The 26810-nt window shown below is 41.9% G+C and overlaps 2 protein-coding genes and 1 long non-coding RNA gene across 4 annotated transcripts; 2 read left to right on the top strand and 1 right to left on the bottom strand.

Annotated features, from left to right (window-relative positions):
- Positions 1–2938: 2938 nt before the first annotated feature.
- On the top strand, positions 2939–7798 carry LOC145459284 (tubulin-specific chaperone D-like). Its single transcript, XM_080337932.1, has one exon. The coding sequence runs from the start codon at positions 4203–4205 to the stop codon at positions 7758–7760; it is 3558 nt and encodes a 1185-aa protein (XP_080194058.1). The 5' UTR covers positions 2939–4202; the 3' UTR covers positions 7761–7798.
- Positions 7799–10554: 2756 nt separating this feature from the next.
- On the bottom strand, positions 10555–26262 carry LOC145459286 (uncharacterized). 2 transcript variants are annotated; one of them, XM_080337934.1, is made up of 10 exons: positions 26079–26262; positions 25319–25429; positions 23612–23760; positions 21314–21542; positions 20270–20440; positions 18736–18884; positions 16530–16683; positions 12993–13447; positions 12096–12186; positions 10555–12005 (listed from the first exon to the last, which is right to left on the bottom strand). In XM_080337934.1, the coding sequence occupies exons 1-10, from the start codon at positions 26152–26154 to the stop codon at positions 10669–10671; spliced, it is 2922 nt and encodes a 973-aa protein (XP_080194060.1). In that variant the 5' UTR covers positions 26155–26262; the 3' UTR covers positions 10555–10668. The 2 variants fall into 2 exon arrangements, with proteins under 2 accessions (XP_080194060.1, XP_080194059.1); XM_080337933.1 differs by having other exon boundaries at positions 12963–13447.
- LOC145459287 (uncharacterized) lies at positions 12180–12982 on the top strand. The gene is made up of 2 exons (XR_013921336.1): positions 12180–12755; positions 12796–12982. It is a non-coding gene; the product is annotated as an uncharacterized LOC145459287 (long non-coding RNA).
- Positions 26263–26810: the final 548 nt, after the last annotated feature.

A 26810-nucleotide genomic window follows, 5' to 3' on the forward strand; every position in this document is an offset into this window, starting at 1 on the left:
AAAGTATATTTTTCTTACTAGAAATATCTCTAACAGCTGAAGGATTGCGCGAAAATTGGTAGGGACCAAATACATTCCGTGGACCCAGTTCTACCATTACAAGTCAAGGAAAGGCTGGTGTGTGCTCGCTTTTAGCGAAGCGCATAGAAAAAGTATCAACAGCGCCACGCATCTCTGGAGCCCTACGCTACAAGCGGGCTAAGGCAATCGATATCATAATAATCTGACATATCCGATGTAGACTACTTAGACGTAGCCTACACATCTCTATCAGCTGAAGGATATTGCGCGAAAATTGTAGGGCCCTAATACATTCCGTGGACCCAGTTCTACCCTTACAAGTCAAGGAAAGGCTGGTGTGTGCTCGCTTGTACCGAAACGCATAGAAAAAGTATCAACAGCGCAGCGTTTCTCTGTGGCGCGGTTGCACATTGCTATTGCCGCGACGTCAGCTGATCCCACTCTCGCCGCTCGGCCGCATCCTTGCTCTTGAGTTAGTCTCTCGTTTCGCCAGACATCATTGTTGCGTCACACTGCCAATCTACTCGACAATGAATAATTTGGGGCAGATTGTGGGGGTTCCAGGGCCATGAGTGGAATAAAATTTATATTTTCGCAAGCAGTACAGCGTCAGCTTTCGATTGATACCCGATTCATCAAATTTAATGCTCGGCAAGTCGGTCAAAAATCACCGTCAAATTGCCTGTAGCCAAATGGAAACTGTGACGTGATACAATTTCATTGAACCGTGCGATTTGCTTGTGTCGACACCATATAGGACACTATGGTGTAACGGTGTCGTCATAATAACTAGGGCTGGGCACAATGATTCGAGTACTCGAATCTGAATCGAGTAATTATTTTCATGATTCGAGTCGAGTAGCAAAAGACGATTTTTTCGAGTACTGAAATTATACGCTCCTCGATACTGAAAGTTATTTTATCAACGAGAATTATGGTTTTGATACCATTTTCCACTGCGAAAGCCTTGAAACTCTGATTTACCGTATCACAGCATACGAAGCATAGTACAAAACTACTAAGGTTACTGGAAAAAACATTTCCGAAGTCATGATCCTCCCACGACATTGTCACAAAGTGCAATGAAAGCGGTAGGGTCGGGGAAATACCGAAGTATCTTCAATGTGATGGATATCAGGCAATATATTCTTTGCGTTGGCATAAAACAGTGGTTCCCAACCTGTGGTACGCGTACCACTAGTGGTACGCGAAGGTCTTCCAGGTGGTACGCGAGTAGATTTCTATTTTCTTTTTTTTAATGAAGAGAGTTATTAGTTCAGGTGGGGTTGATTTTGAGTTTTTTGAAGCCGTCGTCGTCGTGGGATGGTACGTCCGTGGTAAGGTACGTTTTTTCTCACCACTGTGACATGTTGTGCCTACATGACCGGTCTATTCTCTGTTGATCCAGCCGACCTGCCTGTCGGGACTGGGGAGCAAGAGGAGCTCATATATATCCAGGATGACCAGACACCAAAGACGAAACACTAAGATTTTTCTCGAATAAACTGCTGGCTTAGCATGGACTTCTCGTACTCGGCGCTAGCTTCTCACGCTATTATTACCCAGATGCTAATTTCCCCTTCTACGTGGGAGTGGGAGCAAGGATTTTCATCCCTGATGACTATCAAGTCGAAGAAACGAAACCGACATGTTGCGCTCGTGCATGACTTTCGATGCGCTGTCAGTGTAGTGTCCTATATGGTGTGGACACAAGCAAATCTCAGGGCTCAGTGAAATTGGTCTCCGCCACATTTTCCATTTGGCAACAAAGGCAACTTTACGGCCATTTTTGACCGGGTTGTCGAGCGCTAAATTCGATAAAACGGGTATCAATGGAAAGCTGTTGCTGTACTGATTACGAAAATATAAATTTTATTCTGTTCCTGGTCCTGGAATCCCGAAAACCAGCCTCAAATTTTGCATTGTAACCGAGTTTTGACATTCTGACACAACAATTCTGTCCGGCAAAACGAGAGTGAAGTTAAGAAAGAAAGAGCCAGGCAGCATTGTTGCGTCACAATTCGAAACTCGATCACAATGCAAAATTCGAGGCAGGTTTTGGGGGGTTCCGGGACCAGGAGCAAACTAAAATTTGTATTTTCGTGTTCACTACAGCAGCAGCTTTCCATTGATACACGTTTTATCCAATTTAGCGCTCGGCAAGCCGGTCAAAAATGGCCGTAAAGTTGCCTTTGACCAAATGGAAAGTGTTACGTCGACCAATTTCACTGAGCCGTGAGAGATATGCTTGTTTCCACACCATATAGGACACTATGCTGTGAGTCACGCATCGACCAGCTAGTGAAAAATAAACAAATGCAGCCATCGCCTTAAATTTCATTATGTTGTTCTTCTTGTCACTGGTGGTGAATAAACAATGCCATGCACTCCATCAACCCTGGCTGATAATGCCTAGTTTAACAGAATTTGCGATTACACCTCGCATAGGTCAAATACGCGATTATGACATCAAAATTGTGGAACATATGTAGGTGGTACGCGAGCACTGCATAAAACCTCGAAATGGTACGTGGGTCGAAAAAGGTTGGGAACCACTGGCATAAAAGGTACATATTTGAACTTTGACATACTACATTTTTTCTGTGACGTCATAACGAGTGATACTCGAATACTCGACTCGACTCGAAGCATAATACGTGATTCAGAATCGAATCACTCAGGTACTCGATTTTGCCCAGCCCTAATAATAACTGAGAGCAGTTGAATAAACTGATACATTCGTTGTCAAATTATATATTATATAGTCAAATGCGACCGTAGTTGTATGCAGAGATGCCACTACTGGGTTTTTCCACCCAGATCTGGGTTTTTCGGGCATCACCTGGGTTTTTGTGCTTGAAATCTGATATTTTTTCCAACATCATGTGCAAAATCATGCGCAAAATGGATTAGTAAGATCTTCTTATGTCGACGGATTCCACTGTGATTGAAACGGCAGAGTCCAAAGAGACCCATTAAAATTAGAGGTCTTGGCGTGATGCGATAGAGCTTCATTGAATACTGACTACTAGATCGCAGAAAGTCATGTTCACAGGGCAATTCTGATTTAGGACTTGAATGGTACCGGTAGCGCTGCAACAAATTCGTTGTGTGTCAGTAAATAGTATGTAAGTGCTGTAAAGTATGCAATTTATGCACATTGAAAGACCAATTGTTGATCCAACTAATTTACCATGTTGACATTAGAGTATATTCACTTTCAACAGGGACACTCGAAGAGAGACATTTTTTGCAACCGGGCAAGTTATTCAGAGAGAGAGGGGTTTGTTTAACGCAAATGTACTCTTAATTTCATGATTTGGCAGTTTCTTTTTCGACTAAACATCCCAGATAAAAGTGTTTGTCCCAGGTTTAATGAAGCTATTTTCAAACTATCTGGTCAGCTCACAGTCACTAGAACTAGGCCTACCCTACAATCATCCTCACGATAGATGGGGATTAGCATTGTTACTAACATTGCGAATATATAATACACTACGTATTGACCCCCCCATACCGAATGCCTGGTAGCAATGTGTCGAGAGGAAAACATCATATTTCGATGGATTTGCTCATTTAACTATTATAGTAGGCTATGGAAATGAACCGTTGGGATTTCAATATCAAGGGCTAAAACTTCTTCTATGTCCGTATAACTGTGATTGATGACTCTCAGTCACTGTTTTACAGCTATATCATAGAAATTTGAGTGAAATAGAGGGTCTGAGTTTTTCTGTTTTTTTTAACGTCCAAATCTGGGTTTTTCCAAAATATCTCAGTGGCATCTCTGGTTGTATGCTATACCGGCCACGTACGGTATGGGATTAACGGTGTCACGGTACGGTCCAGGTATGGTACTGAATGGCAGACTGATAGGCGTCTAAACAATGTGATTTTACCTTTTTTATCCACCATTTTAAACTGTTATCTCTCAATCTTACTGCGATACTTGTCACGGCTATACAGTAAACATAAACAGTCAGCCAACCATAGGCACTATAAGCAAGGCAGGAATATATTATGTAATTGAATATTTTGCATTTTTCAGAACCCACCACACCCACACTAAATGTCATATTTGCCTTACAATGTATATGTGCAAAGTGTAAAATGTCCATAAAAGTGCTCTAAAAAAGTTACAATAAACAATGCAATTTTTATTCTCTAGCTTCAATCAATAAATGAATATGGATACAAAACAACACACCGCCGAAGAGGACGACTTTCTCGCTAAAGGCAACATCAGAGACAGTTTTCAGGAATATGAAGAAACTGTAGCTTTGATAGAAAACTTACCGAAAGCATACCGCACACAGACAAGCTCCGAATTATCTGACGAGAAATTCATCAGCATACTTGACAAATATCAAGAGCAACCACATTTATTGGACCCACATTTAGAAGACCTACTGAGAAGACTGATGAAATATGTACGGAAGGAGGATTCATCAAAGTTATTGCTGCACGCTTTCCGATATATGTACCTCATAACGAAAGTCCGAGGGCACAAAGTCATCGTAAGACTGTTCCCACATGAAGTCGCAGATTTGGAACCCATTATGACAATGTTAGCCAAGCAAGATCCGCATGACCGAGGATCGTGGGAAGTTAAGTACATGCTGTTACTGTGGCTGTCTATGATATGTCTGATTCCGTTTGATATGAAAAGATTTGATAGTTCAAAGAACGAACCGTTGATGGAGAGGATTATAAAAATCGGCAAACTATACCTTACCTTGAATACAGACAACTGTCAAGATGCTGCAGCTTTGGTGCTTGCTAAACTGTTGACCAGGCCCGATGCGCAAGGCGTTCATTTGCCTGCCTTCCTGGACTGGTGTGTGGAACAAATCAAAGAAGGGGTCCTTGATAAAGTCGCACTGTTGCGTGGCCCGCTTTTGGCACTTGTTGCAATATTCTCCATCGGAAAACGTAGCAACACTGTGAGTTATGCTCCTACCATTCTTGAATGCCTGGAGAAGCATGATATTTTCAACAACACTCATTCCAATATGAGGAAATTGGCCGTTAAACTTGTTCAAAGAATAGGCACTACTTTGTTGAAGCCTATTTTGCCAAAATGGAGATATCATAGAGGATCGAGGTCTTTGAAAGACACCTTGAGTGGTCAGAATTTGAAATCAAATGATGAGAAGATGGAGCCTGAAAAAGACGAGGAGGATGAATATGACATCCCTGACGAAATTGAATCAGTCATTGAACATCTTTTAAAAGCTTTATACGATTCTGACACCATCGTCCGTTGGTCTGCTGCGAAAGGAATCGGCCGAGTCACTGGGCGTTTACCTCGTGAGCTTGCGGACGAAGTGGTGGGCTCTGTCATCGATTGCTTTTCACAGCTTCAGTCTGACGGTGCGTACCATGGCGGATGTCTGACATTAGCAGAACTGGGGAGACGTGGGTTGCTATTACCAGAGAGACTTGGTGAAGTAGTTCCGTTATTACTGCGATCGTTGGTTTTCGATGTAAAACGTGGGGCTTTCAGTGTTGGGGCTAATGTTCGTGACTCCGCCTGCTATTTGGCATGGTCGTTCGCACGTGCGTACGCGTCGGAAGCCATTGCTCCTTTTGTGGATAAGATCGCAGGATCGCTGCTTATCGTTACGGCGTTCGATAGAGAAGTGAATTGCCGCAGGGCCGCGTCTGCCGCGTTTCAAGAAAATGTTGGCAGACAGGGTCAATTTCCACACGGAATCGACATTCTGACAAAAGCAGACTATTTTGCTGTCGGCAACCGATCTGACGCGTATTTGGTGATAGCTCCTTATATCGCTTCGTACAAAGAATATACGAAATCCTTCATAGACCATCTGTGTGATCGCAAGATCGACCATTGGGATATAGACATACAGTGGCTCGCTGCCAAATCTCTCGCAAAGCTAACGCCGCTGAGTCCGTTGTATATGTCTACGGAAGTGTTGGAAAAGTTGTTACCCATGTGTACAGGAATTGACTTGGTAGGACGCCATGGTAGTATTATCGCTGTCGCTGAGATTATGCATGCACTTTTTGAAGTGGAAACAGAAAAGGCGATTGTGGGTTTGATATCAAAGAATAAACATCTAAAGACGATTTACAATATCGTGAAAGTCGCGAGTGATGCGAAACTGTTCCGCGGTTACGGTAACGAGCTGATGCGGTTGGCGTGTTGTCATTTAATCACCCGTGCGTCTCAATGCCGCGATTTGATCGCCCCGCCTCCCAGAACCACCGAAAGCTGGCTGGACATCATCCACGACACGCTTTCCAATCTGCATTTGTTTACAGAGGTTGAAAAAATGTGCGATTCTGCTGTCAATGCGCTGTCGGAGGTGAACCATATTACGATACCCGATTTCACTGAAGTAGCCGTAAATAAGGATTCAGCCGGCGACGCTGGAAAGGTGCTGGATCAATATTTATCCAAGCTCAAAAGCTCATCGGAAAAAGAGAGAGTCGGATATTCCCAAGCAATATCAGCTCTGCCGAGGCATGTACTTCGAGGTAACTACAAAAAAGTTCTGTATACTCTAATGAGAGCTACGAAGCCGTACGGCAATGAAACCTCGGCGTTTGCAGAAGCTCATATGCAAGCCGTGCAGGCGTTAGTGAAGATATCTCAATGCATGGAGATTGATGTGACGGGCGACCCGGACACATACCTATGCCAGGAAACCCTTAACGATATTTTTGACACCCTTGTAGAGAGCTTGTCGGACTATACGAAAGATTCAAGAGGCGACGTAGGATCGATGGTTAGACTTGAGGGTATCAAAGGTATCCGAGCTTTGACAAGTAACCTTGTCAAAAAGCAGTCTGCCATACTGGACGAAGAGATGGTTACAAAAATAATGTGCTGTCTCCTGCAACATTCTGGTGAAAAAATACACCGTGTACGCGACGGCGCCAGAGACGCGGTGTACTTAGTTTTGTTTCACGAGCCAGAAATACCGCACATACCACACCGCGAGGAGTTGCGGCAAATATTTCACAGCGCGACACGTCAACCTGGTATGAAAGACCTTTTCGAAATGACCTCACGGGTGCTGGCATTCGACGTTTATTTGTACAATATGCTATTGGGACTTGTGGTGTCTGTGGGCGATTTAACGTTGTCGCTAGCTGCTGCAAGTGGTGAGGCTCTCTGTGCATATGTCGACAGAATACATAAGCAAGAGCAGCCATTGTTAAAGTTCATGAATACCTTGATTAAGATATTTGAGAATTACCAGAAAGTCACAAGAGTGTCTCTTCCGTTGCTGAAGACGATTCAATTACTCCTACAGCGAGGTTACTTCACCGGAATCTCTGAAATCATGGAGGACCCGTCGAAATCGGACTCGCCGATTAATAGCGTTCCCGATCGAATTTTCGCGCTCGTTAAAAACGAGATTGCGCGCACCAAAGACGCACAGAAGATACTGATTGGGCTGGAAGTGTTCTGTAATTTCTTTCAATTTCCTTCGCCGGAACTGCGTAAGCGCACCATGAGCCGGTTAGTGTGCATGCTGGGCCATCAGTTTCCAAAAGTTCGAAGGTCGACCGCGACACAACTCTACGAAGCAGTGTTGACGTACGAAGACTTGGTGCCCGATTGTGAAAATCTCGATACGGTTATCGTGCTTCTCAGTGAGAATGAGTGGGACGGGCCAATTCAAACTGTGAGGCCAATCAGGAATGAGCTATGCCGGTATTTTGATGTTCCAATTCCAAAATCAATTGCTAAGAAGCCAGAATAAGTAATGCATCCTACATGTTGATCCGTTTTCTGATGTTACTTTACATTTTGGGTGTCAAGACCTATTCATTCGTGTTTACAAGTATGCTGGTGATATGTCAATTGGTTAATTATGAGATATAAAGTAGTTGCACTGTTCCTGCAATTTATATGTGAATTTGTTGTATGAGCACTGTTCTTTTGTTGTAATTCGGCGGAATACACTAGAATGACTAGATCATTTATAGTAAATGAATCTTGTGTATTTGTAAGGTGGTGAAGTCTGTCATGTAAGTGGCAATGTGCAGTCGATAGTAGAACTAGTGTCGAGCTGGCCTGGCACAGTTATGGCATTCAGCCCTACTAATTTGGTAGATTTACTGTATGATGATGGGTTGCATGCCCTGAACTACCAAAGTATAGCATAAGGTACGTTTTGGTGAGGTCAACCCAGTTCTCGATGGAACTGTGAAGCAAAAATGTAGTGAACTAGGTTCTCTGGCAACAGGGGTCAACTAGCATGAAAACACAAGCACTGAAATTTCATTTAGCGTCATTAGGGGCAATGTAACTTGATGATTTCACTATCGACACGAAACTGATTTCCTCATAAAACCTCAAGCGAGAGCTTCTTAGAACAACTACCAGTGGCGAAAACCAACCATGCTTCGACAAAGTCGAGTTACTTTTATATTGACCACCGTAGTTCCAATCGACTCTACAGTTGGACCCAAATCAAGACTATATCAACGTCAGAAACTGACATTGGCCTCTACCCAATTGTTCAAACCTTTCAACAAACTCATTACAAGCAAACACTGAAAGCAAGGTTCCGACATAACTCGATCATGTCACGCAGATCTAACCGCTCCAGAATTCAACTAAACCCTACAACGGCGACAGCATTTTATCAATTTATTAAAGCACTGTACAGAAGGAAATGGTACCTACAAAATCGTCACAGTAGAGCACTCCATCTACGAACGAAACGTTTTTCTTGTCATAAAAGCAACATCAAGTCGTACACACAGAGCGACGCAAGGCATCGCCCGACTCTTGCGATAATGACATTTTACAAACAATTTGAAACGCGAAGTAAGGTCTAGGTTTCAGGTGGCGATTGTCGGCCTCCGAGAACAAGAAAAACATCGAGGCAAAAGTGAGAAAATAAAAAAAGTATCTCAAACTTTACAGCGGAAGCAGCCACTGGAAAAACTGATGAAATTAACCGTCATAACCGACTTTCGTTGAGTCAAACCAGTTGTCAGTCATGATACGAAATCAGACTTCCCCACCGACAGAAACAGAACACATAGACGAATAGTACGAATTGCAAATCTGCCAGTTAGCTTCACCGTAACAAAGCCTTACATTCGAATAGCAAAGAATGAGGTGAATAAGTGACAGCAAACGCGCAAGAAATAAAATAAGGTTTCCAGGTTACGAATGACACCCGAATCACCAGAATTCTACAATACTTGGTGAGCTACACCCATATACAGAGCATTATCGGATTCTGTAATTTACGGCATATTCAATTCGGTTCGTAGTAACTACATGTATCTGCGTTATAAATATAGGCAGTTCGAGTCTCAGAAAATCACACGCTACATCGTTATAATCGCATGGATCACTTTGCCTTACACATCATTACCCGTTATCCACGAGTAACCAGGCTGTGACGAGTATAATCGAGTCAGCTGTACTCTCTATTCCCTTTCGGTAATTCGATCGAATGTAAGTGCATGCGATGTGTATAAAATTCGTGTCTGGTGGTTAAGATCCTTCCGGAAATATCATCACAACCGCTAAACGACAGTATGTAGTTCCAATAAAATACGGCGTCGTGTTTCTTCTGGCGCTCTAGCCGCGATGTGGTCACTTTTTGTGTAAGGAGCGCGCGCTTACCATTCCCCCATCGTCAGGCCTTCGCATGTTGCTGGCGCCCGCGAGTCCAGACTGCATATGATGGTGTTGCTGTGAATTACATGAAAATGAAGACCAAAAATACACATTTTATTGCTCGGCACAACTGTACCAGGGTCGTCATTGTGCGAATCATTTCACACTGAGATGAGCCAAAATAAATTCTGATTTTGTCAATAAAAGGCATGACCAGCACACAGTTAAACCGAAAAATCAAATATAATCGCTAGCAGAACATATTCAAGTTATGGCAATATCATATGCAGGGTGTTCGACTCGTGCAAGTCACAATGCTGGACTATTCCACCCAGTTGCTATGCCGATTTCACTAGAGAAAATCAATGGAAACATTTACCCAAAACTGCATTAGCCTCGCCCAAAATAACAGCCAAGAAGAAGTGATCTTAATATAGCCTAAAAACACTGCTACTTGAAAAAGTTCAAAGAAATCTATTTGAGTATTTAAAAAAAGTAGAAGTGCTTCATTACCGACCACCTCTGGCGAATACCCGGCGACAAAGTAAAACACACACGGTCGCTTTCGGGCATATCTCGCAGCAAAGGCACCGCAGCATAACACACACACACACACACACACTGTACTCACCAATCTGGGAATGCCGTCCGGCGTCATAGTAGCAGCGGCGCCTCGGTGCAAACGACTGCTCACGTGCCTCTCTCTTTCCGCTCGCGACATGGGCCTCGACGAGGATGATGCTGCGAATAAGATACGTACTCCGTCAGACAATACGTAACTCGGGAGAATTTTAGACAGACACCGATCATCTTGCGTTTCTCTTTCTTCTCCTTTACATTCCAACACCGCACAAGTCCAATTCGCTGCTGCTAGCGATAAAGCTCTACACGTATCTACGAGCGTGACACAGACACAGTTTGATTTCATTTATTTAAATAAATCTCTCGCAATCGGCAGAGGCAAAACAGTCATATCGCTTACGTTTACACTAGATTTAAACATTTCATTTACGGAACAAAAAAGTGCATTAACTACTTATAGAACGGACATATTCCCGGACAGTGTACGGGACTTGGTGTGGCTTTGCAGACACGAATGGCGTCGCATAGAACCTGCGAGTGTTCGCGTTTGGAGACGGAGACCGAGTTTTCCTTGCGATACGATCCTTCGCGAGTTGCAAGGCGTCAGGTCCGCCGTGCGTAAGAGCACGATCCTTGGCACCGTAGCCACCAGAGTCGCCGACGTACGCGGTTTTCCGCGCCCATCTCACGTCACCTTGATGCTTCTTGAACAGTATGGAACGGATTATCGCTTCTTTCTCAGACGGCGGTATGTCATCCCCATTTTTCGTCGGTGGCGCTTTAGCCACGTCGCTTACACGCTCTTCAGCCACGTGCTTTCTAGCCAAGTCCTCTCGGCTTTTACGGCTTTCGGCCCGACTCTTGCTTCTAGACCTGGACACATGGACTATAGTTGCGTTTTTGTCTTCAGCCGCATTTCTTCGTTCATGCGACAGCCATTTTAGTGTTCTCTTCTGCATTTTGAGTCCTACAGGAGTGGCCTTACCTTTAGGCCATGCGTCCGCATAGTAGATGACGCCTTTGGCGTCAGCGTCCCCAGCCGATGTGGTCCTCGGCATTTCCGGCTTAGACTCACGTTCAGATATCGGCCTGGCGCTTTTAGGCTTCGTCCGCGTGGCAGGCTCTATTTTCCTCGTGTCAACTTGACACTCCTTTTTCTCTTTATCATCTCTAGACGGTGATCGCGATCGGCTACTAGTGGATTTCCGAGATTTTCGGCCACTGTTCACGCTCGGCGATCTCTTAGACCGGTCCCCGGCTTTGGGGCGTCGGCTGAGGTGGCTCGGCGGCGGCGCACGGGGCGCGTTCGAATCGTACAGCTTCAAATAACCCCGAAAAACTTTTGCAAATTCTTTGCTAGACAGCACCGCGTTGTTGTCTTTCGATGGGTGATGTCTGCCATCAACAGGGTCGAAGAAATTAGCGACACGCACGATAGAGTAAGGTAAATTACGAGGGTCGTCACACCCTGGCGACACACTTTTCAGAGTGAGCATCTCTCGTGAGCTTAACGCTGTCCGGCTACGTTTGCTGCAGTCTGAGGGCGCCACCTTTTGCTTGAAAACCACTGAGGATCGGCGGTCGGTGCCTCGTGCACCTTGGAAGGATATTTCTCTATCGTTAGCGGCAGATTTTCGACGCTGCGCTAGTTTCCAGTTGCTGACGTGATGGCGTTCGCCGTCGGCGGCTGTTTTCGGCCTTTGATTTTTCTGCCTGGTCATATCGCTTTCGCTTTTTGCCGCGACTGTCCTCTGCTGGCTCCGTTTTTTCTTGCTCTGCGGGTCTGGCAATAATACGCACGTCAACCAAAAGCACACTTTCAATACTGACGTACGTCTGCTTATATCTATCTACTAATCTACCTACAAACTACCTTTTTCTGTGGACTCCAGCGACGATTTACATCTGGCTCTGGCGGCGTGCGGCTCGCTCTGCTTGGGCTCGTATCTAGTTTTCGAAGAGGTCTAAAAGTAGCGTTCTGCGTTCACACATATCTCATAGTTTGGCGCTACATACCCTGCCTACAGTGCACACTATGCCATGAAATCTAAAAGTACATTCTAGATAAATCGCCTAGATGACATATGGACAATTGGACATTGCCTACCGACAAATGCTACTTTCGCTCTTGTTGTTTGTCCTTTTATGATATCTACTATTACTTTTCATTCACGCATGCCTTTTATTTACATGCCCTAGGTCAGTGGTTCTTAACCAGGGTTCACTGTCTCGAGGGTTCGCCAGAGGTCAAGCCACAGACCCGACTCATACAGTGGCAGGCCCACTGATCTCCAGCATTTATTCATTGTTGTCTGTTTCATGTGAAATCGTGTCTGGTGTTGTTCTTTTAACACTGGCATTGATACACAGCTCATTTTGTGCACCGGTAATATTTAGTAATGTATTAGATGTGCGATGTGGTGGACTTTTGGTTTTGCGACTAGGAGAAAATTAGAAGTTCGCTGAAGGCTTGCAAATTAGGGTAAGGGTTTGCCAGGTTAGTAAAGGTTATGAATCACTGCTCTAGGCCAAGGTGGGCGTCTGATTAAACACTACTATTGCTCTAGGCCAAGGTGGGCGTCTGATTAAACACTACTATAAGTCCTTTGGACACTCTCTTATCTTCTCATTATCGCTATCTTGTGGGGTTTTTGAATCGACATAAACATTAAATACTGACTGACTGTTTGGCGATGTAAATGAATGTGAGTCAAAGAGCTCTCGACTGAATTAATCTGACCTCGAATGTCGAATCCCTCACTACATTTACTTTTTTCTTCCCGATCTGATCCAACGTCGACTTCGACACAATGTAGTTGACCAAACCGCCGTGATCCGGAGCCCATCTCGTTTTGGCGATGCCGTGGCTTCGCGAAAACAACAGAGTGCCTTTGCTCTCGCCTGCCTTCACGTAGCCTCGATTCTTGTTGCCTTTACCGAAGTATACACGGTTGGCGTTTCTATGCCTGTCTGCGTCACTCCTGCCATCTGACACTACAGTGTTGTGTATCGATTCCATGCTGCCGACAGAGGCGCAGTCTTTAAGCAGCCAGTTCAAGGCCTTGGTCTTGCAGCGTAGCTCGTATTCTGTGGTGATCTGTCTCATGAGCGGATGGCAGGTGAGCTGCAGGCTGGCTAGGGCGTGCGAAGTTTTCTCGTTCCCCTGTCCGACATCATTGTGTTTCGATGATTTTTCTTTCAGCGAAGTCCGGCTTGTACGCTTCGCTGGATGAGACAGAGACAAGCATAGTATCAAGAGAGAGAGAGGGAGAGAGAGCAAAATGATAATCGCTTATTTAGCACACATGACATTGTGTAGGAAACCCAACATGAAATCGGTAAAACTATAGATAACTAACCTACGGATAGATACGCAACACCCGTCGTCACGCTTGCTTGCCCGGCAGAAATTACTGCTCAGCAATCTGAACGCAACATAATTGCTAATCCCATAGCGGACGACCCGCGTGCTAAAATTCAATGAAGTTGATCTTATTTGAAAGCTACTGTCACACTGATTCCGAAAATATACATTACAATCTAATCAGGGCAATGGAACCCCCTTAAAATACACCTCAGAGTCTGAAAATCGGCATTGTTTTGAACAATCGCAACCATGCAAGTGCCATTGTTATGGGCATTGGGATGCGTCGCTGCGATTGCTTAGAACAATGCCGATTTTCAGACTTTGAGGTGTATTTCAAGGGGGTCCCATTGCCCTGATTAGATTGTAATGTATATTTTCGGAATCAGTGCGACAGTAGCTTTCAAATGAGATCAATTTTATCGTATTTAAGCACGCGGGTCGTCATCAATGGGATTAGCAATTATGCTGCCTTCAGATTGCTGAGCAGAAATTTCCTGCGGGCAAGCAAGCGTGACGACGGGTGTTGCGTATCTTTCTGTAGGTTAGTTATCTATAGTAAAACGGACATCTGTTCCGAAACGATCTCAGACGTCAATTTGGTCTACAGACAGTATTGATTTTTGCTGGCGAATATTACTTTCTATGTGCCTTCATTTCGGCGTGCAGGCAAAAGGATTGCGGGATAGGCAACTAAAACGATTTTGCAAATCTAGTTTACCACCGACATTCACTTGCACGAGTCCAAGACACACAACACGTACAGTAGTGATACAGAACATATAGAGACATTTCAAAGACAATGAACACACCAATATCGACAGACGAGAGACGTTGAATACTGATACCATAACAACAACGGCAGAAATTCACAATCGGCTATGTACGCCATCGATAGCATTTCCTACAAGATATTATTGAATAATATATTCACATTGAAATAAACCAAATATTTTCGGCTGACACACGTCAGGGTCATCGTCACCAATTAGTAGACCATTACCCCTTGACGAGTGCCAGCCGAAAATATTCGGGTTTATTTCAAAATGAATTTATATCATTCAATTGTATATCTGCACATTCAAGAGTCTCAACAAGACATTATCGTGTCTAGCATCATGACATTATTCAAACGTGTGAAACTAGAAATCAGCGGTGCCATGCAAATAGAGAGTAATGAAACAAATTAAGAAAACCAACATCAATTAAAGGGATTTTCCATGTGTGTGAAGAAACGTCACTACATTCAGACAGAATTCTATGGCATTTTTAGAATTTATCACTAGATCCACACCGAAGTAATAAATGATAAACATCTAATCAGTAACCTCCGACCTCTAAATTGAAATCAATAAGATGTGATTATCAATGGAAAATTACTAAGCAGAAAGTGACGAACCACCTTCCAAGAAAACTCGTGTGGTTTCCAGTGTACACAGAAGGCTATTTATGATACTGTAATGGCTTGTGTTATTATGTTTCAATACCATAAGATAATGTCTCAATGGGAGCAGTTTGTTTCCAACAAAGGAAAACACATCAAAAAGGGACTGCCTTGTTTACATAAAGGATCTGAAATCACAACAAACGTTATAATTGTATTGTGTGAGGGTTGGATACATTTAAATGGACCGGGCCAAGGGAATTCGGCGTCATGACATCATATATTTAGCCACATAACAAGTTTGTCGGAATCTCAAATTTCACAGGCATTCCATTCTTGTGAAGGTTTTCAGGGTGGAGAAACATGTCAAACTTGTATTCCTTTACATACCAACATTACAATCAAACACCAGTCAAAGGGCAATTATTATGAAATAGTGTAACAAACCTATACCAATGAGGCTTGTTGCATCGGGATTTGAAAATATAGGAGGAAAGCAGTTCCTTTTTGCCATCACCATCAACATGCTTGGACAATTGGGATGCCGAGTGCCTATAGCGGGGAAGCCAACGAGTTTCTGGTCTAACCCTGGACTGAAGCTTGACGTAGTACCACTATGGTAGGCCTACTTGGAACTTGGAAAGATTGCAACATGAGTATTGCTTTCCTAGACAACTCCAAGTCCTTTAGAGCCAAAGAGGCGCAAAGCTTGAATATGAATCATAGTTCACCAGAAAAACAGGAAGGGTTTAAAAAATTTCAGATGTTCTCGCCAAATCTTTATGAACAGAAGTGCAAAAATAACACTGAGTAAGTATTGCCAGTAAAATGACGATATGTAGTGTTAAGCTATGTTCAATTGTTCATGAGCAAGGCACACACAGCTGACTTATAGACATTTTTAATGCAAAATGTCAACAGAAATGGTAAAATCGTAGTCGGACACACAACGGAACCCAGAGAGATTGATTTGTTGATCGCCGCAAAACAATAATCGAATGTATCAACAACATGTATCGACACAGAATTGCACGAGAGCACTCCGCAACTTTCCACCATTGGGTAAACAATATTTCAAATGTATGTCCGTTACTGTGTTTGCTCGTAGCGCAGTTGGTATAAGATAGCGTTGTAGGAAAACGATCGATAATACCGTTGACAGAAATACACGTGTAACAATGCGGCTACCACAAACAGAGGCACAAAGACAAGCACATACTACATTGATAACGTAACCAATTCTTCTAAACGACATACACCTTCAACGGAGACGCATAGCTCATAAGATCCTACACTCTCAATGGTATCGGCTATCTACCACTGAAAACTGTCACACAGTCACACTATTCCTACGACACAGCAGACCGGTCTCCCTGCACAAAGTCTACATGACTGCAGTTACCTTTTCTTGCCTTAACCTTCCGATTCTATCCTCAAAAAGGAGCTAACAAAAACATGCCTGAACTTGATTCGTGTGACCAATTTTACTAACTGTACCCCGCTGTTGCTTGACATATACGATACTATCATGTTGACGATGTCACAATATTAAATCTTACTTTGTCCGTGATGAGCAGCTGAGCTTTGCATTTGGCGAATGCCCGTGGCGGCAGTGCCGCCGAGCGCGCGGTTCGTGGATGAACGAGTATGCTGGGTTCGATCTTCCCGGTCCTTCCTATCTTTGTCTTGCCCGTCGGCGTTATTCCGGCTACTCTGTAACACAAACGCATGTGTAACAGACTTACGTTGTTGAATACCGAAGATATAATTCCGTGCACACGAGATAACCCGTTTAGAAATTACATCTTTGCGATGTAAATCAAAAACAAACAAGAGGTAGACAGCATAGTGCAACAGTAAAGATAGGCCTACGCAGTAGACAGATGACAGAGGAGTGGTAATAGATTTAAAATCCAAAATTCCAATCAATGGAAGGCTCAGAAAAATACCAGAGATGGTCAGGGTAGTCACTGCTGATGTAAAGCCGTAAATTTCTGCTCCATTAAAAGTAGAAGTATCTATTACAACGACATGTTTAACTAATTAAAGTAGAAGTAGGAAATGAAGATATGAAAATTATTCGAGTTAGTAGTTTCATAAAGTAGATTTGGTTGATCTGTCGCATACTTTAAGAAGATAATCGGAAACGGCCACTTTCCAAATTCAAAAGAGCATTCTCACGTCTGACTCAAAACAATCGTTGACAATACCATAAATAGGTGCCAATGCACTGTTCGAAGATATTATACAGTTACCGTGATAAAGGGTCTCGTTCGCTTAGTTGTCATGATAATTTCACTCATGAAAATGCCACAAGCACCTACTTTAAAAATCCAAGGTTAGAGAAATGAGTGGTTTTGCCTACAAAACTGCAAAGCAAGTTCGTAGCACTAGTAAACAAATCCCACTTGGGTACTCAAACCGACCAGTGACAAGTGACCACCTCTGGACAGGACATTATCGAAAATGTAGTAGGCCTACCGTACATGAATGATGCAAGTGGCGCTAACGACCAAAGCTTGAATCGGAACATTTGTCTTGCGAAAAAGAATATCAACATTTCCAGAAGTAAAATCGCCATCGGGCGTAAAGCAAGATCAAAAAGTAACGGGGCGTGTTGTCAGGTTTGTTTGTTGTGAAACTGAGCATGGTTAAACAACCATCATCCAATCCAGGCTATATCGGAAGGAAACGAAATATGTTGTATTGTGGCAATTTAATGGAACAAGCGAGACCGGCAACAATCGAAATACCACAGGAGATTACCAAAGATAAAACCTTTGACGGCAATACTGCAGTTGGGATTATTCCATAAGAATGCAGTTGGTCAGCACAGAAAGGTCAACGACATTCCTGAACTCAAAATTAACGGTTTCCACTTGTAAAATAATGAATTGCACCTTTATGAAGCTGTCACAATTAGTCACTAAACATTTCCAATTACCAGTGTCGGAATTCACAAAACGGACAAGGCAAGTAATAATATAGGGCCTAGGACAGCTGTTTGGGATAGAGGCTAATTAAATGGGGTTGAAGAGAAATAAAAGATGTTATCTTAGATACGGACCAACACAATGAATACATTCTCGGATATGACGCAATGAAAAACATATTCATCTCATTGTATCAAGCACCCCCTCACGAAAAAGAAATGTCACGTTCAAAACATAATGGTCCTCAAGCCGCCAACGGAGTTGATTCCTCATTCAAATTTCTCAATGAGCGTCGGACCACGGGACGGCCGCGATTAATCATTCATGATTCCCATATAGAATTGAATTACCCAGACACAAAGGGTTGAATTAATCTTTGTTGAAATCGACAAAAAAAGCTGCTCAAGTATCCGCCTCGTGAGCATGTCACAATGGCGACCTACACTTTAATTTCAAGCACATACAAATGAAGCAATGTTTTTGTAGCATCTACGATAACTGATATCAGCCTATTATTCATACGCGGTTTGGGTGAGATTCAGGGTCCAAAAGACACAAATTACTTCAACTAGACATAGTAATCATCCTGACAAGAATGAGATTGTCAATTCTCGCTCTATCTAAAGAGCTTAAAGACACACAAACATGCATTGCGGATGGGTATTGAATACAGTAAATTCGTGTCAACTCTATTAGGCTACGAGCAAAACACAAGATCCCTTTTATCGACATCAACACACTCCATTACTTATTGGGTATAATCCGAAGAAAATACCTCTTCAAATTTCAACACCTGTCCATATTGTAACAATCATAATAAGATCACACTTACAAATTTCAACATATTCCAATCGAACACGTAGTCGTACGTGAAGCCTTGTCTGTGAAAGAGATTTCGGAACAACTGACGCAGGTAGGAGTAGTCGGGCTTGTCGTCGAATCGCAACGATCGGCAATAATTTAGGTAAGTGGCGAATTCACCTGCGCAAGAATCGTTCGTAAGCATGTGAAGGAAACCACAGATGTTGTGAGAGAAGGTTTAGCCATTGGTCGATGGGGAATAACAACGGTCTACGCGGCATGCAATGTTTTTCTCAAATCCAACAGTTTACGTTCATGAATTTTTTTAAATGTGATGAGTTTGAAGTAGGAAGATACGGCACATTTGCATTGTAAAAAATCGGACTATTATTTCATAAAATACAAGTATTGTAAACACTTGTAATCATGATGGAACATCAATATACACTTCCATACCATAGTATAGTATAGCATAGCTTTACTCATTTCAATCAAGTCAGCTCCAAAATTTGAGAGATGTCTTTTACATGGATCATTCAAGAACATTCGATGATATTATTAACATAATACACACAACCCACACAAAAATCTTTGCCTATCAGCAGATTCGTGTAGTGTCAGCACACGCAAGGAACCATTTTATCAGATACCACCACAGATACACCAACTGACTCCGACGTATATCAATATCAAGCTCAATTTCCAAATTGCACGAGTGAAAATCCATGAATGTTACGTTTATCTTTTGAGCGTCAAAAATCTGATAAAAGCTAGGAGTGGTAAGCCACAATTGTGCGGAATAGACTCGGATAGTCCTAGACACCGTATAAAGCATAGAGCGAGCGAATTTAGCTGGAGGGTTTGGTTACCGTAATTGCAACATGAGAAAAAGTCAGCGAACGACGGCAAAGGTTATCATATCAGAATGATTATCGCGCGGCTAAATCGGGAAACAGGATACGAAATTTGAGCTTGACTTTGGCGATGTAGGAGAAGATATAAAGACGCTTTGCGATACAACAGTCCATGTCGTTAACACACTAGAAGTTAACTAAGTTAACTAACGATACACCATGTAATAAGAGCAATTACAACATAATCAGAATAAATCTGGTTTATTGCTGTGATTGTGTTAATAACAAGACTATCGCCAAAAACCAAATATCTAAACAACCAATACCGTGTCATCAGCCAATATCAGTGACGTCTCAATGCACTAACATTGGTGCTGAGCAGCCACTGCTATATGAAATGGTTCAATGTTCATGTGTTTACAGTTATACAAAATTATGAAACTAGTGTTTATCATCAAATGACATCACAGATGGCCACAAGAGGAGGTTTGATTTTTAATACAGGCGAGACCAAACGCTCCACTGCAGACGGCTGCTTCACGTATTGGTCCGCTAACCCCAGATTTTCACAGAATTGGGTTACAGTTCAAAAATAGACAGATTCCTAACTGTCAAGAAAGCATAAAATCACAACAGCGGCACTCGACCTAAGGCGACTTCCAAGAAATGTGACACCGCAAAAGTGCACGTCACAACAAGACTGTGACTTACACGGGAATCCTTTGCAGAGCAATTCGATCGGGGTTGACATTTTCTTTTCGCTGATCCTCTCGTACTTTTGCCGCTTGGTAGCAGCCTTTAAACCCTGCCACGGCAGGCTGCCAAGGTTGAAGTACATCATCACGTATCCCAGCGATTCCAAATCGTCCCGTCGACTTTGTTCTGAAATTAAATAATCACATCGTAGACCCAGGGTTGGCAGTGTATGAATAATAGACTGTACCAGTACTTGTGAGTTCAACATGCTGTGGCAAGGTAGGGTCAAAAAATAGGAAATGATGGTATATTGTAATATCGGTCAAATATAACAGCAAGGTTATGTCTATATTGTCTAAAGAGCATCTAATTCAAACAAGGCTGTGTAAGCATATGAGAATATTTAACCTGTCAGCCGAGAGATAATGATAATGTATCGACACAATTTTCCAGGAAATCTGATTAAACCCAGCAAAAAATTGAATCTGTCGTATGACGGAAAACAAAACACCAACTCTAGGTTTCACAGGTCAAAAAATATGAGTCATGTTTACATTATTTTGGTGGTAATATTGCGATGTGAGGATGAAAGTTGGGAGAAACTGCATCGGAGAGAAGACGTCACACAATTCACCATCTACGTCAGCCACACGGGGAAACTGCAGCACAATATTGTTAGAGTGAGATCCACCAATATCCAATAGGATTGCGGCAGAGTGTGTATAAAGTCATTTTATGGAAACAGACAGCCACCAACAAGCACACAAAACTAGCAAAATTAATGTTTACTGCAGAAAAAGGTTCTCCCCAAACTGGATTAATGTATAAGTATAACCAATTACAATGGACAAACAATGATTTAACCAGTGATGCTTTCAGGAGTGATTGATCACAATCAGATGAGAAGTCATTGCCCCGAGGCATGGTGAGGTAACAAACCATGAACAGAACAGTGTCAAATTTCATTAACCATAATCGAAAACAGATATAAAACCTCTCGAGCATTCGAGAAGAAATACTTTTGGAATCAGCATTGTTAATAACGAATTCCAAACCTACCAATTCCCAAGTGCGTATTGATTGAGGCGTAACGAGCTGTCCCTGTCAAGTTCTTGTTCTCCCTGTACGGGATGTGCTGATGTGTCCTGGCGTCCCGGAACTTTTTCGCGAGACCAAAATCGATTATATAGACTAGGTTTCCCTTTTTGCCAAGACCCATCAGGAAATTGTCGGGCTTGACGTCGCGGTGGATGAAATTTTTGCTGTGGATGTATTCGATTCGGCTTATCTGAAGCAACAGATTGAGATGTGAGAGCCTATCCAGATCCAGATAGGAATCCATTGATTTGACATCTGTAGCCTACATCATTAGTGAGGCATACTGCTATTACATGCCAGACATATTACCTGTAGTAGGCTACCTTGCATAGTTTTGAACACGGAAACATTCTAGGCTAAATCAGGCACGAGACCGTCAAGTAAAAAACGTACAACACAAAAAAATTACCTACCACCACTAGTTGCAATTCTGAAGTTTTTCATGAAAATTGATTGGATCTATAGCACGACATATTACAATCAACTTGTGGGAATATATGAGCAATCGACAGACGGATGTTTGTCGATAACGCCAGGACTTCCCATTAATGTTTAAACAAACACAGCAATCAAAATCTGATAGCTGCATTTACAAACATAGTCTTGACAAAGTCAACGAGTCCTGAGGAAATATTGGCTTTAATAATGGGGGAATGATGCCAACGTAAATTAGCCAAGCTCTAGAAGGCAGCAATTAAATTGTAATGATGGGAATCAATAGGTACGTATTAGATAGCATGGGTATGCTTTGTGGAGTTATGTTGCACTGTTGCATAATGATGGACTTGTCCTGATCACAGTACTATCCACTAATTGATTCAGAGATATTCCAAGTAGGCTAACCTCATGATAATAATGAAACGTGCTTGCTGCCTCAAAAAAAATAGTCACATTCATCGATTCGAGAGACGGAGTTAAAGTGTACATAACATTGTGATGGGGCTTTTCATGCAATAGAATTCAGGGCCGAAATAAACTGGACAACACGGGTCTAATGACCTGTCAAGTGGAATGCCTTTGAAACACAATACCACTAACAAAACACACCTCGTTAATGGTTGGATACCCATTCCTATCACTATCATGGTTGGTGTAATTGCACTGAGCATCTTACAACCTAGTAAACATAATGACTCCTGACGCAATCAGAGGCTTGACACGCTCAATATATGTTTGATTGACAATTGATTCAACGAAATGGAGCATATTGCAGAAAGGGACCAGAAAGAAATCAAGCTGATACAAAGCTGTCAATATTTAATGTGCCGTACAAAAATATCGGAAGGTATCGCAAAAACAGCCACGGTGGTCGGTGATTGCTATACTAAAGCAGGGCATTTGATCACCAAAAGAATATCCCATAAAATCCACAATTGGAAAGGACACCTTCTAATTAGGAAATTGTGAAATTTTCTCTTGCATGCCGAAATGCTAATAAATCAACGCATAAGAGAACATCTAACATGTATGGATTCTGGAGTAGCAACACACTGTACAGTACCTACCGCCAAATTTGATTTATAGAACCAGTGCAAAACCGGTATTAGATGATGCTACTCGTGATACGATTAGATATGAATCCCACCACGGTCAGTTACAGCATATTATAAACCACTTGCGGGCATTCGACACCTATACCGTTATAAAACTGAAGTAGTTTCGTGTTCCTACAGTAGATAAATACCACGGGAAAACAAACGGCCTTTCAAATAAGGTAGGCAGAGATATATTCAGGAGATTTTCCATTTTAAAATACAGAAAATATTTTGATCAAAAGTGCAGAACACTATTATTTACTTTATTCGAACATCAGATTGCATTTATGAGTCATGCGTATACGTCATTATAAACAATACTGTACCTATTGTATGAACATGAATCATACCCTGCTGCTTTCAACTGCATCACATACACAAATGATTATTATTAACTGGATATTGGTGCATGTACAATGTACTACATTGATAATTAAATCACAGACCAGTATGTACCTACATACAGTGTCCATAAAACGTAAAAAGAAGCACGTTTCTCATCATTGGAAAATGAAGTGGTTTATGTTTGGATGATAGGCTTGTTTAAATGTTACGTTAATCTCACTGCTGCGGGCATCTGCAGAGGGGTTTGGCTTAAAACATGACGTCAAAGGTGTGACTGCCTTAACCGTAGAAAAGATGCAGCTGAAAATAAGGTCACCGACTCCCACAGATTGTTGACTACATACAGTCTGGCGACCTGAAATTACATATGCTAACTTACCAACTGATCCGCGAGCAGAAGGACTGTTTTCAGACTGAATTTTCTTGAACAAAAGTTGAACAAGTCTTCGAGACTTGGTCCTAACAGCTCCATCACGAGTACGTTATAATCACCTTCGGCACCACACCATTTTACCGTTGGGATCCCAACTGTAATAGTAACAAATCTTATAATCGCAGAACTACAAATTACACGATATGATGCAAATGGTCTACCATTCTACTACATATATGGAAATTCTCAAACTTTACAGACACAGACGAAATTCCCAAGAGGTTGTCTCATACTTGAGTCAAAATTACCAGTATTATCAATACATGGGCTGCTGCAACTAGAATTACTGTGTCTTTGTTAGATTATGCCGCAATTCTTGGTCCGCTAGCGATAAGATGTATAGCCAGCACCAGCATTAGCTAGACATTGACTAGCTTGCACGGGCAAAATCACAAAGTCGCTGCAACAAAGAGCGGGTATATTTTTTGATCAAAAGACATCAAATATTGGTAATTGTTAGGTAGATGAAATTATCACAAACTTGAGATGGAGATGACAGATTAGCCTTTTGCTGTTGGGATTTAAATTCAATTTAGATCGTGAACACTGGGGCGCAAAATTTGTCAATAAATATAATACCGTACGGAATTTTGTGTGTAGGCTCTATCTAATGATAATGCACTAACTGTGAGACATCATAAAAACAGCAAATACGCGCTTCTTTTCAATTTGCATACAACTATCAAAACACGAATTCAACATGATCATTGCAGCAGCTGCATTCCCAGCAAGTAACAACGTGACTAATTCCATTAGTTTCTAGTTTCTACTTCAGTCACCAAGTCATGACATCAAGGGACTGCTAGTTGTGGTATCTCCAAACAACTAGCACTGCTATTCAACCAGCACAATACAATTGTTAGTCACTTGATGACCACCTTTAAAATACAAAGCCGTGAGAGAAAATACGTGGCCAGGATAATTGTTACTGTAACATGAGCAGTAAGGTGTTTTTGAGAGGGATAACACTGAATCATTACCCACCCAGTATTCAAGAGATTCAGCAGTGCTTCAAGTCTTAGAATGCACTTGTACGATGTACATTTTACAGGTTCTTACAGCTACCGATATCTGTGGGAAACATTGATAGTGATGCTCAGGTGTTGAATCTTTAATCACTTCATAGCACAGATACAGAATTATTCAACAAAATGCACTACGCCATACGGTGCACTGTGCACACCAATCAATCCCTAATCGTAACAGGCTGTCTAGACACGGCCTTTGTTTTCCAACAATATTTATCACATGTACAAATTCACAAGACAAAAAAAGCCCATGCTTTACATGATTTGGCATTTACCAAACGGTCTGTAATCAAAATAATTTTTATATCGGTCGAATTCTAGCAATTACAGCAATTGACATACAGCAATGACGATATCCATCATAAATATTGAATATATATATTGTTACAAGTTGGCATAGATAGCCTACTACTCTGAAATCAGCTTGTTGCTGTACAATACAGTACATTATTGAAATATGACTGCCATCACAGTAGACATTTCAACACCACATTTTCACGTTGCCCGGCTTTGGTTTCCTGCTTTCAGCAAAACATTGATATAATTTAGCAAGGCGCCAGGGTGCTGAACTGCAGGGTCAGGGGATTGATAGTCGGATTCAATTGTCAATAACTGACTAACGCACCTCCGCCTTGCATCATTTTATAAAATTTGCTTTCTATATGGAGTTGTGGATGCTTCGTCTTCACACATTCTAACTTAATCGCCACTTCTTCGGCGGTTGATATATTGGTACCTGAAAAAAGAAACAGTTGATCGCCATGCAAACCGTAAATTCGTTTTTCAACCAATCTACACCTCATTCTTGAAATACAACAAAAATACCCTATTCAGAAAAAAACAGACAGATCACCAATTCACCATGCAGCAGAATGTCCCCAGAGGCCTAGAAATTCTGATCGAGTTTCCAAGTAATCTAACAGATTCATAATTGCATATTGAATACCCAAACACTAATAGTGGACAATACGCTACCTGCTAAAGCGCAATGCAAGGTATGAGCTTATGGAGCTATACTTATGATGTGATATTATTGCCCCCCCCCCCGGTTTAGAACGTTGATGTTTCTACAATAAATATTTTCATACAGCTACATGAATATTGAATAACCATCGTCTAGGTGTCATTAACGTTCGGTAAAGACATACGGATATTCGCAGCTGCTGGAAACCGTTACACAATAATGTGATCTCACAATAACAAAAACAAATTGAGAGAAACTGATAGATATGCATAAAGGACAGACTGAAGTTATACAACCAAGGTCTGTCACTATTGGAGACAGGTGTCCCAACCAAAGTCACCAATTGGGATATTAACAGGACCGACATTTCATTCATTTACGACTAGAAATAGTATAGTTGATATCAAAAAATCCAACCCACCAAGATAAATGTCACCAAACGAGCCGCTGCCAATCTTGCGGCCGAGTCTGTATTTGTTTCCGACGCGTAGCTCCATCTCAGAAATTATTTAGAAGATGCAAAACTAAAATATGCAACTATAATCACTCCATGCATTAATCTCGATTCGAATTTTTCTGAAAAATATATTTCCGTATTTAACAACATGTCCTAGATGCAGACAGTATCATGTTGTCGACTCCTATGGATTGCATCAGCTACCATATTCCAATGACAGGACATATAGCGATACTGGAAAATGCAAGGTCAAGAAGAGAAATCACATATTTTCAGATTAGTGCTCCTCGTAACACTACAAAAGACATAGGCCTACCGCAGTAACATTACAATCCTAGCTACAAAATCTAATTAAAAGTTGAACGATATAAAGAGGCTACGTGCTTCCATGTGACAAGCTACTTGCTTCCAAGTGATAGTGTCACAAACTCTTCCAACACAACAAAATTTAAATATGCGATCCAACACAACAAAATTTAAATATGCGATCTTTGTGTGTATTCACATCAAACTGACAATAATACCAAGCATGTTTTGACACCTGCCTCTATCTAATGATACCTTCACAAATAAAAATGGTGGTACAAATAAAAACTGCTATAAACTGATATTTTATGACGCAGGAAGTTTCACACAGATTATTGTCAACTCCTCTGCTACTGGGCAAGCATTGGTTTTCAAAAAATAGGAAATATA

Source organism: Botryllus schlosseri, chromosome 16 (assembly GCF_051294905.1).
Source record: "Botryllus schlosseri isolate E-star chromosome 16, Bs_hap1, whole genome shotgun sequence".
Taxonomy (NCBI): Eukaryota; Metazoa; Chordata; class Ascidiacea; order Stolidobranchia; family Styelidae; genus Botryllus; species Botryllus schlosseri.

What these genes read in the sequence shown, in the direction of transcription:
- LOC145459284 (XM_080337932.1), top strand. Translation starts at nt 4,203, where the DNA reads ATGAATATGGATACAAAACAACACACCGCCGAAGAGGACGACTTTCTC.
- LOC145459286 (XM_080337933.1), bottom strand. Translation starts at nt 26,154, where the DNA reads ATGGAGCTACGCGTCGGAAACAAATACAGACTCGGCCGCAAGATTGGC. An exon ending in TTCTGCTCGCGGATCAGTTG is followed by an intron (nt 21,543 to 23,611) that starts GTAAGTTAGCAT and finishes CTGTTGCTTCAG; the next exon opens with ATAAGCCGAATCGAATACAT. An exon ending in ATTGGAATATGTTGAAATTT is followed by an intron (nt 16,684 to 18,735) that starts GTAAGTGTGATC and finishes TTTGTGTTACAG; the next exon opens with AGTAGCCGGAATAACGCCGA.